Source organism: Bombyx mori, chromosome 10 (assembly GCF_030269925.1).
Source record: "Bombyx mori chromosome 10, ASM3026992v2".
Classification (NCBI taxonomy): Eukaryota; Metazoa; Arthropoda; class Insecta; order Lepidoptera; family Bombycidae; genus Bombyx; species Bombyx mori.
This window is the reverse complement of record NC_085116.1, coordinates 6,945,635-6,962,441: the sequence shown is the minus strand read 5'-3', so window position 1 is coordinate 6,962,441 and position 16,807 is coordinate 6,945,635. Positions and strand designations below refer to the sequence as shown.

General features: G+C 38.7%; 2 protein-coding genes across 5 annotated transcripts in view; both read left to right on the top strand.

The window, feature by feature from the left end:
- The window catches only part of LOC101741402 (Ca(2+)/calmodulin-responsive adenylate cyclase), a 98,203-nt gene extending 84,204 nt beyond the window's left edge, over positions 1 to 13,999 (top strand). For all 3 annotated transcript variants that reach the window (XM_038013423.2, XM_038013421.2, XM_038013422.2), the window contains 9 exons: positions 169 to 467; positions 2,239 to 2,398; positions 3,448 to 3,531; positions 4,860 to 5,006; positions 6,800 to 7,013; positions 7,918 to 9,208; positions 9,853 to 10,062; positions 10,670 to 10,751; positions 11,481 to 13,999. In XM_038013423.2, the coding sequence (XP_037869351.1) occupies positions 169 to 467; positions 2,239 to 2,398; positions 3,448 to 3,531; positions 4,860 to 5,006; positions 6,800 to 7,013; positions 7,918 to 9,208; positions 9,853 to 10,062; positions 10,670 to 10,751; positions 11,481 to 11,903 (2,910 nt within the window). In that variant the 3' untranslated portion in view covers positions 11,904 to 13,999. The remainder of the gene's footprint in view (positions 1 to 168; positions 468 to 2,238; positions 2,399 to 3,447; positions 3,532 to 4,859; positions 5,007 to 6,799; positions 7,014 to 7,917; positions 9,209 to 9,852; positions 10,063 to 10,669; positions 10,752 to 11,480) is intronic.
- A 1,804-nt stretch (positions 14,000 to 15,803) lies between these two features.
- LOC101741262 (partitioning defective 3 homolog) overlaps positions 15,804 to 16,807 on the top strand; it is a 55,275-nt gene continuing 54,271 nt past the window's right edge. The window contains exon 1 of one of the 2 annotated variants that reach the window (XM_038013428.2): positions 15,804 to 16,667. In XM_038013428.2, the coding sequence (XP_037869356.1) occupies positions 16,548 to 16,667 (120 nt within the window). In that variant the 5' untranslated portion in view covers positions 15,804 to 16,547. The remainder of the gene's footprint in view (positions 16,668 to 16,807) is intronic. The other variant, XM_062670528.1, reaches the window with a different exon arrangement.

The following is a 16,807-nucleotide window of genomic DNA, read 5'->3' as shown; positions in this document are numbered from 1 at the left end:
CGATGTTTTAATTGAACTTCAATTATGTTTCCTCCATTCGAATATCTGAAGAAGTTCTTTTTCTATGATGTTTTTTCCAAATTTTAAACATTAAATAGCTCTCCTGTAAGGTTCTAAGAGTGTCGCTCAAACCAAACAGCCTTTAACATGTTGATAATATCCAATCAGGTGACGTGCCGCAAAGTGGACGTGTGTCGGAACCTCACCGAGAACGTAACGATGGATGATATCAGTATGGCGAGTGACGACGTCGCGTCTCTGCTGTGGAGCAGCGCCGACCACCGCGCGTGTCCGGTGCCGCTGTACGTGACGCTGGGCTGCTGCCTCAGCATGCTGGCGGTCGCGGGCTTCCTCAGACTGCCGATACTGATCAAGGGCATCCTCCTCTACGTCATGACGGCCGGGTACATGGTAGTCATACTGGCCTACCATAAGGACTTGTTCGACTGCTACGATCTAATGACCGAGTGAGTTCGCTAATCTATTACGTTATGTCGTGAAAAAAAAAACAACCATAAAACAATCTAAATGTATGAAAATTTAATGTTGAATCTATACTATTATAATATATAAGTCTACAACAGTGGTTTTTACGGATGTTCCGTTATAACTACCGAACCATGCATCCGATTGACTTGAAACTTAGTATCCATGTAGAAAATACATGTACTTAGTGTATAGGCTAATATTTATATGAGTGTTGGAATCCCTAATAATAATGACAATAAATAATAATGTTAATTTTAAATGCCTAGCGAAGCGGGCGAGTACGGCTAGTATTATATAAAGTCGATTATCGATACTGTGATCTTACGCTCATCCGTAGCTGCTTTATTGATAACACATATCAATTGCGAAAGTCGGATGTAAATTTTAATAACTGACATCCCAAAGTAATGCTGAATTGTAATCACATTTTTTTTTTTAATTGTATGTTGAAAGTATATTTTAAATACGATTCAAACAAAACAAAAAGAGTTAAGTTGGTTTGACAGATCTAAAATAATCTATTAATATAATACGTGAAGCAGAATCTTTGTTTTTACCCCGCTTTTTACGCGCGGACGGAGGAGTATGAAATTTTCCACATTTATAGAGAATATAGAGAGCACTCCTTCTCTATGTTATTTATTTTTTAAATTATGTGTTAATAATACATTAAATCAATAAAAAAACATTACACACACTACCGTGTATTTGACACAAACACGATATATACTCTTTGTTTATTATCAAACTTTTGTTATTGCTTATAGTCTGTGGTCTAATTGAGAATAGATTCAATATTGGGACTTTTTGGCGGGAACGCGAGGAGTGAAGTTGTGTGATTTGTTTTATTTTGTTTATTTAGTGTTTCTTCGGGCTTAAATGTGTAATAATGGTGGTTTATTAACTGTTTAATATCTGTGAAAGTGCACTAATGTGGGAAAATGAAACAAAGCCGCTGGACGTAACTTCTCGGGATCCTCCAAAAAGTCCATTGAAATAATCTTAGTAAATGACCACCATTTTACTGAGATTATATTTCATCCCATTTCATTTTATTTAATTTCATCCCAGTTGATTAATGTCTCAAATTAATCATCTTCATTTCATTTCACTCCATAATATCATTCTTCATAAAAAAATTAATATAAATTAAAATAAGACATGACTTAAAGGTCTCAGTTACCAGGTCATAAAATCCCTTAAAAAAAGATTCAATATTGGAACTTTTTGGCGGGAACGCGAGGAGTGAAGTTGTGTGATTTGTTTTATTTTGTCTATTTAGTGTTTCTTCGGGCTTAAATGTGTAATAATGGTGATTTATTAACTGTTTAATATCTGTGAAAGTGCACAAATGTGGGAAAATGAAACAAAGCCGCTGGACGTAACTTCTCGGGATCCTCCAAAAAGTCCACTGAAAAATCTTAGTAAATGACCACCATTTTACTGAGATTATATTTCATCCCATATCATCTCATCTCATTTCATTTAATTTCATCCCAGTTGATGTCTCAAATTAATCATCTTCATTTCATTTCACTCCATAATATCATTTTTCATAAAAATATGAATATAAATTAAAATAAGACATGACTTAAAGGTCTTAGTTACCTGGTCATAAAATCCCTTAAAGATGTAAAATAGTCTTTGACAATAGAATCATAATAGTGTACAAACTTATAATTTCAATTAATTATAGTCGAATTTCGACTACCGGGGACCAATAGTTGATGTACATTGTTGTTGTTGTAGACCGGGGCCAGTTGGGTCAGCGTACGTCGCCTGCGCCTGGACGCTGGCACTGGCACTGGCAGTGTTATTGCACGCGCGGCAGACGGAGTGGACGGCGCGACTCGACTTCTTGTGGCAAGTTCAAGCGCGCGATGAGAAAAGAGACATGGACGCTCTACAGGTAAGCGCTCTTTAAAATATTTATTATTCAGTTTGGACACATAGGATATATTACAATCAAACGAGTCAGCGATACAGTTTTTTCTTGACTTAAACTCGAAAATGCGACGAAGTTGCATTATTAGAGGTTAATGTTATTGTTCGAATGCAGGAACCCCCCACCCCCTACCCCTAACCCCCGTGCTTGTTAAATATAAAAACAAAATGTGTGCAATTCACACGTGGTAGAAGTGAAACCTTCCAAAATTAAAATACAATTATCATAAACGTCTTAAGTATCTGTAAAATTTTGTCATTAGTAAATAATTGTAAGGTAGCGCCCTCTGTGAATTTATATTTTAATTTCACGTATAATCCTAAATTAAAATTCACTACAAGAGCTTTCATACACACGTTAGTATTAAAAAATCTCACAGATGGCGCTGTATTAAATAGTATGTATATTTCTGTCTCTTACCTGTCGTTTTTTCCGTTGCATCCGGTTTGAAATCACAACGATTCTAAAGAAGTTTTCACTTCAAAAACATAACATAATTCCTTTTGCCCACATAATTAAAATTACTTGAACGGCTTAATGTCAAATTTTTGTCGGACGACAGTCCTCCGCGGCCACTAACACTGTAAAGCATTCGAAACGTCGAAAATAATATAATGACTATTAAAAAAGCGAGATTTAATCGTAAAAGTAGTTTTAATTGGCATTTTGCCTACATCTGTATATAATTAAGTAATACTGTAAACTTATGTAAAAAGGTTAACGAATTGCTATTTAATGGAATATAAATGCCATTTTAGATTTAAAATTATATTCAACATATTTGGGCTTCGACGTCATGTTTTTTATGTTGCTGGCAACATTCAGTTTTGGGCATTTTTTTTTTTTTATTAGCCTTGTAGGCAGACGAGCATACAGCCCACCTGATGGTGAGTGGCTACCGTCGCCCATGGACTTCAGTAATGCCACGAGCCGAGCCAAGCCACTGCCTACCAATTTAATTTAATTTAATTTCCACGATTACTTTCTAATCATTAATCACTATTAATTTTCAGGCATCAAACAGAAGAATACTGTTCAACCTCTTACCGGCGCACGTGGCCACTCACTTCTTGGATAATCAATTTAGAACAAATATGGTTAGTGAACATTATCTATCGTAAAATACTAATAACGTAATGACGTATAGTATTGACAATTTCTTCTGTTGCAATGTGATTTATTCATTCAGTCAGAAAGTAATTATGAACAGGTCATTTGTAATGTCTCTATTTGAATGGGACTTGAACAGAGATCATTTTGAAATTGTCCACAATTACATAAATATAAAAAAAAATCTATTCCGCACTATTCGTTTGTTCTGTTTCGATAATTTTTTTTTATTACTTAGTGTGTGGACGAGCTCACAGCCCACCTGGTGTTAAGTGGTTACTGGAGCCCATTGACATCTACAACGTAAATGCGCCACACACCTTGAGTTAACAAGTAATATAATCCCGCATTATTGTAGGGCCGGCGTTGAAGCGACAGACTTCGAATCCCGCGTTTTCGCCAACATATTAAGTTGTATTTTTTTTCATTGCCCGTTCAGGTAGGCAGACGAGCCCACCTGATGGTGAGTGGTTACCGTCGCTCATGGACATCAGCAATGCCAGAGACAGAGCCACGTTGCTGCCGTTTCAAGCGATCGATACGTTGCTGCTCTTTCAATTTTGATGAGCTTGAATTCAAACTAGGAAAACGTATGTTTAAATGTTCTGACGTATCCGATAAGAGAACAGTGATTTTAGTCATTTTTCAGTGATTTTAGGTATAAATGCTGGAGGTTTTTTTTAATTTTTATATAATAAATATTTAGTAACAATCACACCACGTGAACTGGTCCCGTGCTAAGTTCGTAAAGAACTTGTGTTACAAATACTATATAATAAAAATAAATGTAGGATTTTTATTATACACATACATATATTTAATATACATCCATAACCGTGGCAAATACATTTTATATTTATCATACATAGTACATTGTGCACCAAAGGAGAAAAGTAGGACATTTACAATTTAACTGTTTTTTAATTTTTAAATAAACTACTACTAATTGAATAAGAACTGTCTGATGAACTCATCTTTGTTTAATACTTCACTATTAAATATTGCCTTTTGTTTATTTCACTTTTACACTAAACACAATATTGCAAATTACCCGAGCACAACAATGGCGGAGAATTTTAGCTGCGTGAGAGCAGACGTAAACACTAACGCGCATGCGCACTTGTACCCAGGGAGGAAAAGTTAGACTTTCTTCCCTGTACAGTGGGAGGAAAATCAAACTTTCGGCGTAGGTAGGAGAAAAATATATTTCCTTGGCGGGATTCGAACCCGCGACTCCCTCGTGTAGTGACCACGTCACCACTACCACTACACCAGACGGGCGTTAAACAGTAACAGACCGTCGCGCCGTTGTCAGGACCTGTACCACCAGTCGTACCAGCGCGTCGGCGTCGTGTTCGCCTCCATCACCAACTACCACGAGTTCTACATGGAGCTCGACGGGAACAACCAGGGCATGGAGTGTCTGCGCTTGCTCAACGAAATCATAGCCGACTTCGATGAGGTATTATGAATACAATTGTATCATCACTACATAGTATAAAACAAAGTCGCTTTCTCTGTCCCTATATCAGTCCCTATGTATGCTTAAACCTTTACGGCCTGGCCACGGGGATCGGCGGTGCGAACAGCGAAGCGGTGGACGAGGCGACCATTCGCGCAGCACCGTTTGCAGGCCACGGGTACTCACGTTCGCCGCCGCGACTAGTAAGGAAGTCCGACAGCGAAATGTCTATATCGAAATTATCTCGATATTGCTTACAAATTAATAGCTTTTTGGTTCAGGACCTATTATTTGGAAAATATTGTGAAGTACATGATTTGAATAAGAATCGGAGTATACCTAAAGATGGAGAATTCCACAAGAAGTACGAGAAATACTTTGGGTGGCTAGACTTCCAAATAGCTGGTCTAGCTAGTATTTCAGCAATTTTTTTATTATTGCTTAGATGGGTGGACGAGCTCACAGCCCACCTTGTGTTAAGTGGTTACTGGAGCCCATAGACATCCACAACGTAAATGCGCCACCCACCTTGAGATATAAGTTCTAAGGTCTCAAGTATAGTTATAATGGCTGCCTCACCCTTCAAACCGAAACGCATTACTACTTCACGGCAGAAATAGGCAGGGTGGTAGTACCCACCCGTGTGGACTCACAAGAGGTCCTACCACCAGTAATTACGCAAATTATAATTTTGAGGATTTCATTTTTATTACACGATGTTATTCCTTCACCGTGGAAATCAATCGTGAACATTTGTTGAGTACGTATTTCATTACAAAAATTGGTACCCGCCTGATATTCGAACACCGGTGCATCGCTCAACACGATTGCACCGGACGTCCGTTAGGCCACGACGACTTTAAAAATATAAAATAAAAAATAAATAAAAAATATAAAAATTTCGGCGTTAATTTTTCGCGGCGAAAACAACTAAACTCATTTAATCACTGCACTATTCGCCGCGACTACCGCTCGACTCCGTGGCTTGCGCCGTCCTTATTGAGGCATTTGTTTTGCTCGCCCGCCGCATCGCGCGATTCGCTCGGTACATTTCGCCGGTCGCTTCGCCGGTCGCCGGTGCGCGTGGCTTGTTAGGTACATTTCTATGCGCTTGTTTTAGTCGCTAGACGCTTCGCCGTTCGCACCGCGCGAATATTCGTATCGGCGAATGTCCCGTGGCCAGGCTGTTAAAGCTACACAACGGATTTTGATGCGGTTTTTTTTAATAGATAGAGTGATTGAAGAGGAAGGTTTATATGTATAATAACATCTATTAAATAGTGGAGAAATCAATAATAAATTACAGTTTCCGAAGCGAAGCGAGGGCGGGTCGCTAGTTGTTTTTAATTTGGGAGTTTAACGTAAAAGAGATCTTTCACTTAGCAGATGTAATAGCTCGGGAGATCGACGGTCCAAATGTTGTTGTTCGGAATTGATGAATATGTAAACTTATCTTGAAAATTTCAGAAGTGTGATTCAGGCATCTGCCTGCATTTCGGTTTGAAGGGCAGGGCAGCCGTTGTAACTATATTGAGACCTTAGAACTTATATTTCAAGGTGGGTGGCGCATTTACGTTGTAGATGTCCAAGGGCTCCAGTAACCACTTAACACCAAGTGGGCTGAGAGTTCGTCCAACCATATAGCAATAAAAATAAGGTTTAAACTCTAATATGGTTTATAGGCACATAACACCTTCATTTAGTGTAAAAACTAAAAAATCTTAAAAATGATAGTTAACCCCTTCATCCACTCATGTCTTCAATTAATAATGCGTTTTTGGCACAATTTTCAGCTTTTAGGTGAAGATCGCTTCAGTGCAATAGATAAAATAAAGACTGTCGGCTCAACGTACATGGCTGCCGTCGGTTTGATCCCGGACAAAAAAATGGCGGACGAAGTAAGCACGCGCAAGCACATGGCCACCCTGGTTGAATTCGTTTTTTCTATGAGGGACAAACTCAAAGACATCAACGACAACTCATACAATAACTTTATGCTCAGAGTCGGTAAGTGAGTTATTATTATTTTTATTATTAAATCTTTATTTCAGTAAAGAAACCATACATTTTTTTGGTAAGTATTACTTATAATCTATGTTAGTAACTTAACCTCACACATTACTATCTGACTATTGAGTCTTTCCCAAGTCTTCTTCTTCTTTTTCTCCACCTTATCATACTAGGTCGCTAGTGGGGTCGGCACAGCGAATTTCTCTATTCTATTCTCTTCTATAAGCCATATCTCAACACTGGTTACGGGTGGTAGGACTTCTTGTGAGTCCGCGCGGGTAGGTACCACCATCCTGCCTATTCCTGCCGTGAAGCAGTAATGCGTTTCGGTTGAAGGGTGGCGCAGCTGTTGTAACTATACTGTGACTTTAGAACTCATATCTCAAGGTGGGTGGCGGCATTTACGTTGTAGATATCTATGGTCTCCAGTAACCACTTAACACCAGGCTGTGAGCTCGTCCACCTATTTATGCAATAAAAAAAATTACATGTGTGCAATTACCACGTGGTAGAAGTGAAACCTTCCAAAATTAAAATACAATTATCCTAAACGTCTTAAGTATATGTAAAATTTTGTCATTAGTAAATAATTGTAAGGTAGCGCCCTCTGTGAATTGATATTTTAATTTCACGTATAATCCTAAATTAAAATTCACTACAAGAGCTTTCATACACACGTTAGTATTAAAAAAATCTCACAGATGGCGCTGTATTAAATAGTATGTATATTTTTGTCTCATTTTTTGCTGGCTTCATCCTACACATTTTTGTATTTGTGTCTCTTACCTGTCGTTTTTTCCGTTACATCCGGCTTGAAATCACAACGATTCTAAAGAAGTTTTCACTTCAAAAAAAAAAAAAAAATAGCGTCATGTTGCATTGTCATGATTTGTTTGTTCAGGTATCAACGTCGGGCCCGTGGTGGCCGGTGTGATTGGCGCGAGGAAACCACAGTACGACATTTGGGGGAACACCGTCAATGTTGCCTCACGAATGGATTCCACCGGCCTGCCGAATCACACTCAAGTTACAGAAGAAGTGTATCACGTGTTGAAGGATATGCCGTACCAGTTTGTGTGCAGGGGGAAGGTCAAAGTTAAAGGGAAGGGCGAGATGACTACTTACTTCTTGACGGACCGAGCGCCAACGAACGGCACTGCGCAGAACCCGGCTAATCCTCCATCTACGAATCCCGCGACCGCCTACGGCGGCGTGGCCACTCCGCTAGCGATGCTGCAGAACTCGGCCAGGAGGGCGGCGGCGCAGCCATCGAGACTGCCGCCGGTGCGAGAGGCCTCGGTCGCAGGCGAGAACGAACCTCTATTGCCCACTAACAGCCAACAGATCAACGGTAATAATCACAAGGGCAGTAAAGGTCGCAGGAACAAAGACTCTATCCCTGAAGAAGCGCCACCGCCGCCTCCTCCCCATGGAATGTCAAACCCTAGATGGCCGCCGCCTCGAGCACTGGTGCCGCCCTGGCCCCGTCCGCAGGAGCCCCGGCCTCCAGTAGCGCACAAGAGACGGCCCCCGACGCGCCTGCCGCGGCCTCGCTCTAGTGAGAGCCTACCGTTAACGCGGAGCCCCCGGGTCCATTCGTCTGCGGACGAGTTAAGTTCTTTAACGCGATCTCCGAGTCTTAGTTCGTCAGACGAAAGCTATTCGCGAACAACTGACGCTTCTCCTTCGCCTCCCCGCATATCTCAATGGCTCCCCGCCTCACGGCCGAACCGGTCGAGTCCTAATCAGCCGTACGACTACCCGCCTTCAAGAGCGACGAAGCCTGTTTCGAATCACATCAACGAAATATATTCGAAGCATAAAATATCAAAAAAACCATCGTTAGACGACAAGTTTTTAGATGTAGATCATCAGAAAGAGGATGAAAAACTTCCAAGGACCATCATTAATCTATTACAAACTTCGGCGAAGCGTGATGGGTGCTGTCAAACGGACAAGAAGGAAGGCCGCATGGGACAACGAGCCAGCTCATTCTCCAGTTCGGGCAGCAGACCGAATAATTTCAAACATTTCAATCACGATTCGGTAGACGTGTACACAAAAAGGAGTCCATCCGACGTGGCGTGCGTGCCGCCTTTCGAAAGGGAAATACAAAGACTATTAGAGGATAAAAATCTCATCAAAAGCAATCCACCCAAACTCGAAAGGAAAGAACTCAAACTCGATCTGAGGTAAATAGTTGTTTTATCAAATTATTTTCAGAGAGAACCTGTGCGTGGCTAAACTGTACAATTATTGACACTTTAACGTTTTGGCTTAACATTAATAATAATTCTTTTCATTTTTATTCTTATAAATTCTTGACTGTAACATTTATTGTTTTCCCTAAAATTGATCGTTTTCCTAGTTTCTTTTTCATTTGATCAGAACCATCTCATCGACACCAAGCTCATAGATTTACAAAACTAGATGTTGCCATTACATAAAAATATATTTTACCAAGCAACAGTATTAAATTTTAAGAAAATCCGATATCGTATTAAAGTTTTTAAGTACGAGTACCATTCGCTTGGTATTCCTTAAAATTTTTAAGTATACTGTGCTTTGATATTATTTATTTAACTAACTAGTTCACGCGGCAGACTTCGTAGTGCCTCGATCGTTAAATAAAAGACCTAAACTTTTGTATAAAATAAACTTAAAACAAACAAAAGGAATCCATCCCACTTATCTACCTTTTAGACCTTCTCTGGACTTCCACAAATAATTTAAGACCAAAATAATAATTAGCCGAATCGGTAAAGCCGTTCTCGAGTTTTAGCGAGACTAACGAACAGCAATTCATTTGTATATATATATTTTGATTGTTTATCAGGAGCCAGAACCCGTCGCTGGATTCGGTTCGCAACAATAACAACAACAACAACAGCAGCCCGCTGCACGCGGTGGGGCTGGCGGCCATCGCTCAGCTGGCGCGGCAGGACGCCCCCCCTGCCGCCCCTGCCGGTGACTTCCCCGGCGTGCTGCCCACCGACGTCGTCGTCCAGCTGCCCTCACCCACGCACTCAAGGGAACAACGCTCGACGTCAGTATATCTCATTATATTGCTTATAGACGAGTTCACTACCCCCTGGTTCCGTAGGCAGGTTACCGCACCCCTCTACCGAAATTGAGGCTAAAGATTGAAAATGAAATCAATTGTAATTGGTGTACATACCTACCAATATTTTTTTATTGCATAGATAGCTATAGTTGGCCGTACTCATAGCCTGGTGTTAAGTGGTTACCGGAGCCCATTGACATCTACAACGTAAATGCCACCCACCTTGAGATATGAGTTCTAAGATTTCAGTATAGTTACAACGGCTGCCTCATCCTTCAAACCGTAAAGCATTACTGCTTCACGGCAGAAATAGGCAGGGTGGTGGTACCTACCAAGAGGTCCTGCCACCAGTAAAACTTTGAATCTTACATATTTCGATTTTAACATTATAATTGTTACACGGATGTCATGTTATAGACATTATATTAGCGCAACTGTATTTCATTAACAAAAATAAAATTTAAATCTGCTTAGAAATATATTTTTTATAAAACTGATAGTCTACGGGCTTCTTCTATATCGACTATAATAAATTTAATGAAAAATTTTATAGAATATAATAATTTATCGTTCTCATTGATTATTTTAGCCCGCAGTTTGAAAGGAAAGCGGAGGCCCTGGCGATGAAAGAAAAACACGAGAAAGAAATTCAAGAAAGACTACAAAGCAGGGTAAGGGCATCATACATAGTGAATTTGACCGATAAAACTCGCTTCGGTGATTAAATATAGGAAAGACGAGTCAAAGAGACGAGAGACGAAAGGAGCCAACCATTATTTCTATTATTACGAGAATGCACTCGGGTTGCCAGCGCAAAACATTTATTCTGCCTGACATTTTATTTATGTACGGTAAACTTAGCTCCCTAACTTAACAAACAAAATTAATAAAACCACTAAAATTAATAAAACATTAATAAACACATTAATAAAACCAATAAATAACCAATAATTAACAAAATAAAACAATTCACACAACTTCGCTTCTGGCGTTCTCGTCAAGTAGTAATTAACTATTTATCTCACCATCATAATACTAGAATATGGCTCACAGTTTTACGATTGGTTGTCTATGCGACTTTATCCCTCCTTGGATCCTATGCCTACCACCTAGTTCTGAGGTTTTCCAATTAAAACCAATAAAGAAGATGATATTGATTCTTGCTGTACATCAGAGGTCAGCATCGCGAAGGGATCAAGGATAGGGCCGTATTAATTACCAAATAACCCCGTCCTCCATTGATATTTATTTACTTAGGCAAACTGAACCGCAGGCTATGATGGAATAGCGGTAAGAGCCGCATATCGGTATCTTTATATTATTAGTAATCAGAGAGATCGGTAGCATATAATGTCCTCAGTCTGATCAAAGTCTATGTCGTTAAAATCATTCATATGCAGGTGACCACTTCTAACTTGAGGGAAATGGGCCTCTACGGCGAAAGTCAGTCTGAATGGAGTTCGTCCTGTTCGGAGGGAGAAGGCGACGGAGACTGTGGACACCCCGAGAGCACCGGATATACCACAGACGACCCCGCCCTCGAAAACGTGTCGATGCTCAACGAGGCCGGCCTCACGGACGCCGAGGCGGCCCTCAGCGACGTGAACTCCTGCTACCTGGACCGCGACGACGACGTCTCCTCGCGGGCCTCCTCGCGCCTCCTCGACTCCGAGGCGCTCGTGTCCCTGGAGTCGCTGAGCGCTATATACGACTCCGACGAACCCGCCCACAGGTACTTGGCCAACATCCGTACCGTCAGCGAATCCATTACGAGGAACTTCGGGCAGCCGGCGCACGTCACCGACGCCGAAAGCGATGTTTAGCGATAAGTGTGAAGTAGGGACTTCAATGAACCCTTTATAAAGTGAATTATCGGTAAATACTGATCACTCGTAAACAGAGTGACCGTACGGTCAATTGTGATACAACATCTCAAATTAAACTCGATCATGACAGAGCTCCCAAAGAAGTAATAGTAGGGTTTATGCGGATGAAATTTTGTTTTGTAGCTCTCTATTTGATAATTATGTAATACTCAAAACTATATCACGGAATACTTCATTATTATTGTTTACTGTTTCCATGAACATTCTAACGTGCCTCGTGTCAGTAATTTTAGTGTATTAATAATGTATAACTGTATTATATTCATGTAAAGTAATTGTGCCATGTGATGGCGCTCGCGTCAGTTCGGGGTGGATAAAGATCTCTACAATTATAAGGTGCTCTGAAGGTAGAATTATTTCAGGTTTCGTGATCTGTAGGTAAAATAAATTTGAGCGACCAATCTTCGTCGACTTCAAAGTAGATATTTACCTGGGGCTGGACCCTACTCATTAGGTCTGAGTTCATTGAGTGAGGTGAAACGGATTGAGCTGTTAAAATATTGTAAATATGAACAATGCATTTCAATACTTGTAGAAATATTGTTACCATAGGCTGAATGATTTTGCTTAATAATAGTTGATTCTTTAAAAATATCATATCATCAGATGGGTCTTGCTTTTTTTTGTTGTATTTTAGTGGTGTTAATATCGCAAATCTAGTCAGTTTCTTCAATTTACATTATTTTTCTTCGAGATCTGAATGAGGATTATTTCTATGCAGTATATAATAAAATGTAATCAACATATGACAGAAACCATTCTTATCAACTTATTTCACATGATAATTTATATAGATAAAGACAAAACAGTTAAGTACCATATTCGCGTGTGTTTGTCAATCGATTTTCGTTTTTTTTTTTTGTTTTGTGCCTGACGATGATCTTTAGTGACATAATTTTTTTTCTGGAAAGAAGTTTCGTTTTTAAAATTCCTATCAAAACAAAATAGGATAAACTTAATATATAAAAACTAAATCTTGAGATTAGGATGAAATTTCAATTATTTGACAAACAGTATGTGTTATGTACTAAATGTAAACATGTCAATTTAATTGTTGAATGATTAGATTGTACTGTTTATGTTTGACGAAGCTTTTTACTTAGATTTGTACTTAAATTCGTTAAATTAATCGAGCTACAGTTTTAAGTGATAATACCTACAAAATTGCAGTTAATGGAAGTAGTGGAATTTTATTCATTTTTCAAGCTTAATACTATTTCTACTTTTAAAAAAAAAGCAGTAACTTTTTTATTTAAGGAAAATGTTAATTCTCTATTTAATTCAAATTCGAAGGACACTATCTGTGTTTCAGCTTCTGATTTTCATTATGATATTAATATTGACGACTGTAAAAACTCTGTTATTCTTGTAAATATATTGTTAACTATATATTTCAATTCCACTGGATCGTTTCAAACACTTTAATTCTAAATGAATTGATATTAGGTCTCTAAATAATAATGTCGTAAATTGTTGTTCTAATTTAAATAATAGACAAACTTAGTGCCAAATATTTTATGTGTTTGCTAATAATTGACATATACTTTCTTTTTTTTTAATATATTATAAATAAATAGTATGATTTTCGAAAAAAAATAAACCAATCAGTTTTTGACTTATACTGGACAATATTTCTCATCATAATCATGTAGAAACAAAAAAATAATAATTCCCTAGACTAGAATAACAAACTATGTTTATGGGACGAAATTATTTATAATATAATCAGTTTTTACAATTTATCGGTATATATAGAGCTTTGCTGCGAGTTCACATTACTGAAGTTACTTCTCGTCGAGATATGTAGTCGAAACATATGACTTAAAGCACAAAAACATTTTAGCTTTAATGTGAATAGTTAACAGCTTGGATGCAGTAAATGCGTTAGTAATAAATTAAAATATTGTATAATTTCCTGTAGGTAACTAAATTGCGCCTTCTATATAATGTGTTATTGTGTATTTTTATTCATTTCACTCCTATTATTATGCTGTAAAATGAAATATTTACGAATTAAAAGTGTTATAACACCATACCGAAGTTTTCTTTAATATGAATTTTAATATAAATTATAAACATGAAAAAACATTAATGACAATAAACTAGATGGAAAAGTATGTATATCACTGTTCTTTGCTTAATGGTCTACGTAGCCCATAGACATCAACAAAGTAAACGTAACAAGTAACGTAAAAACGTGAACACGTGTGAGCATGAGTTCTAAATCTCAGTCTTTATAGTACAACGGCTGCCCCACCATTCTAAAAGAAACCCATTACTACTGCGGATCCCTGGCTTGGACTTTGGCTGCCTCTGAATTTTATATTGTATGTTCCTTGGGTAGTGCTCTGAGGTATTGCTTGATGATGATAGCATCATCTCATTCTTACCATCGCACCGCCCGCCACCGGAGTAGAGTTCATCAATACTACCTGGAGCCACTGCGGTTACCCACAGTGCATTTCCAGAGATCTTTTTTGCCACGTACCATACGGCTTTGGGATGAGCTAGGGTGTTTCACAAGCGCTATGACGTCATTTTTCAAACGAGGCTTGTGGAGAGTAGCATAGTAAACGGTAGGTAGCGGCTTGGCTCGGCCCCTGCCCCTGCATTGCCGACGTCCATTAGCGACGGTAACCACTTACAATCAGGTGGGTCGTATGCTCGTCTGCCTATAGGGGCAATAAAAAAAACTTCCCGATAGCAATAGGTAGGGGCTACCTAGCCTTTTGGGCCACAAGACGCCCTACTACCAGTAATTACATAATTATAATGAAATGTTGTTAAGTGTACATAGGTCACACATAGATTATCATAATTATATAGTAAATTAATTTAAAATATATTATACAGATAATTATACTAGTCTGGGTTCACAATTAGAAAATAGTTGCGTATAAATAAAAGCTCTAAAAAGAAAAGTATTTAATAAAAAACTGAACTAATTGAACTTATTAATCAATTACCGAATATGATATAAATCCGAATTTACCGTTATGTTTCAGTTACAGTAATGAGGATTTTATTAAATAAACTGTCTGCGTTTATCAAGCAACGCCTTTAAATTTTGAAATAACTGCCACAAACATAAGAGACAGGTAGTCGTGCTAAGTACGACGCGTCACCTGCATTGCCTTCCGCATACAAATTATCTTTACCTTGAACTAGTATGACCTAACTGTTAGAGCATGAACATCACTTTAACAACGGCTGATTGATAGATACACTTGAAATTGAAATAAATAGGTCGCATTGGAAAATCGAGGTAGAAGAGCATTAAACATATGATTGATCTAATAAATATGAATATTTCGTTTGGCGAAATTATCACATTGTTTTAGATGGAAAAGGGTTCACGCCCCATCTCGTGTTATGTGATGTCTTAGATACAAAAACGTAAATGCCACCACTCATATTGAGACATGTGATGAAATTAACATTTGTTTTGTATTAACAAATATCTTATCTATCAAGCCATAATGTTCGAATAGTTAGCTGTTGAAAATAGGCAGAATCTTGTTAGTATTAATTTTCTCAGTAAGTACTTACTAGATCTCAAATAGGTGAAGTATAAAACTTAATTCCCAATTTATAAACGTGCTCCGTTGTAATTATTTCGAACGTACTACTTTCCAATCTTAAGAACTATTGATAATCGTTGTCATGGTAATACCGAACAAACAAAGTATTTATATGAATAATAGGGCGTTTCTTGCGATTCTTGCTCCTAATGTGTAGTATAGTTAGTATTACTCATAGAAGACAACGATATGACATCAGCTTACAGTTAAATTGCTGTGTTACTATTTTATAGTACCATAATTATTGTGATCAAACGGCAAATTGAAACTCACACTTATGTAAAATTGTGACTTGAATATTAGTGAATTGTATCATCAATTAATACGGATTGTACGAAAGCGTGGAGTTCGATTTCTAATATTACATTGAATGCAATAGTTACATACTCATTTAGTGACAACATTTTGGAAATCCGTCGTGTTACCTTTAATTTAATTTGTATTTTTTTATGTTCACAATGAGTGATATACACCGGATCAAGGCAGGTATGACGCGGTATGGTGGGCCACCACCACAAGCGTACAGCTGCACGTCGTGACGCCGCCGCCGATTGGCTATCGCGGGAACCGGTCTCACCGTTTCCCCCCCGTCACTTCCCTCACCGTCGCTACAAACAACTTTAAATTCTTATTCATGTTCCCTGCCACGACCGTTGCTGCCGTTGAAAGCGCGCGCCAAAGGAATGCGCCCATATTTCGCGTAATCTTATCGAAATGTTCTAAATGTTGAATGTGATCGGTGCAAATAGTGTGTGCTAAGCATTCGGATTAAGTGAACGGACGGCTGGTATTATTTTAGAATGATACGAAATGGTAGTTTTAGGACGATTTAGTGTTTTTGTTCTTTTTGTAACACTGATGGAACGTGAGCTGCCTCGATACGGAATCTCATCTACCATGTGCATCAGATAGTGTTTTGCTCTTGTTAGTTTGTCGCCAAACTAATATGATAGCTACAAGTGGGTAGTGAAGTCTTGGTGAGTGATAGTGTTGTGTTGAGATGAAAGTGACGGTTTGCTTCGGATCCGTCCGGGTGTTGGTGCCATGCGGCGCTGGCGACTTGCTGGTCAGGGACCTTGTGCGGGAAGCAACACATCGATACAAGAAAGCCACCGGACAGGTCAGTGAAACACTAAATAATGATTCTATGACCGTTGGATTGTATGAATAATGCGCGGTTAAACACAGCATCATCAACAACATAACATCAGCTGATGTTGACAGGAAATCTCAACTACTAATGTGGGTAGTCATAGTTTT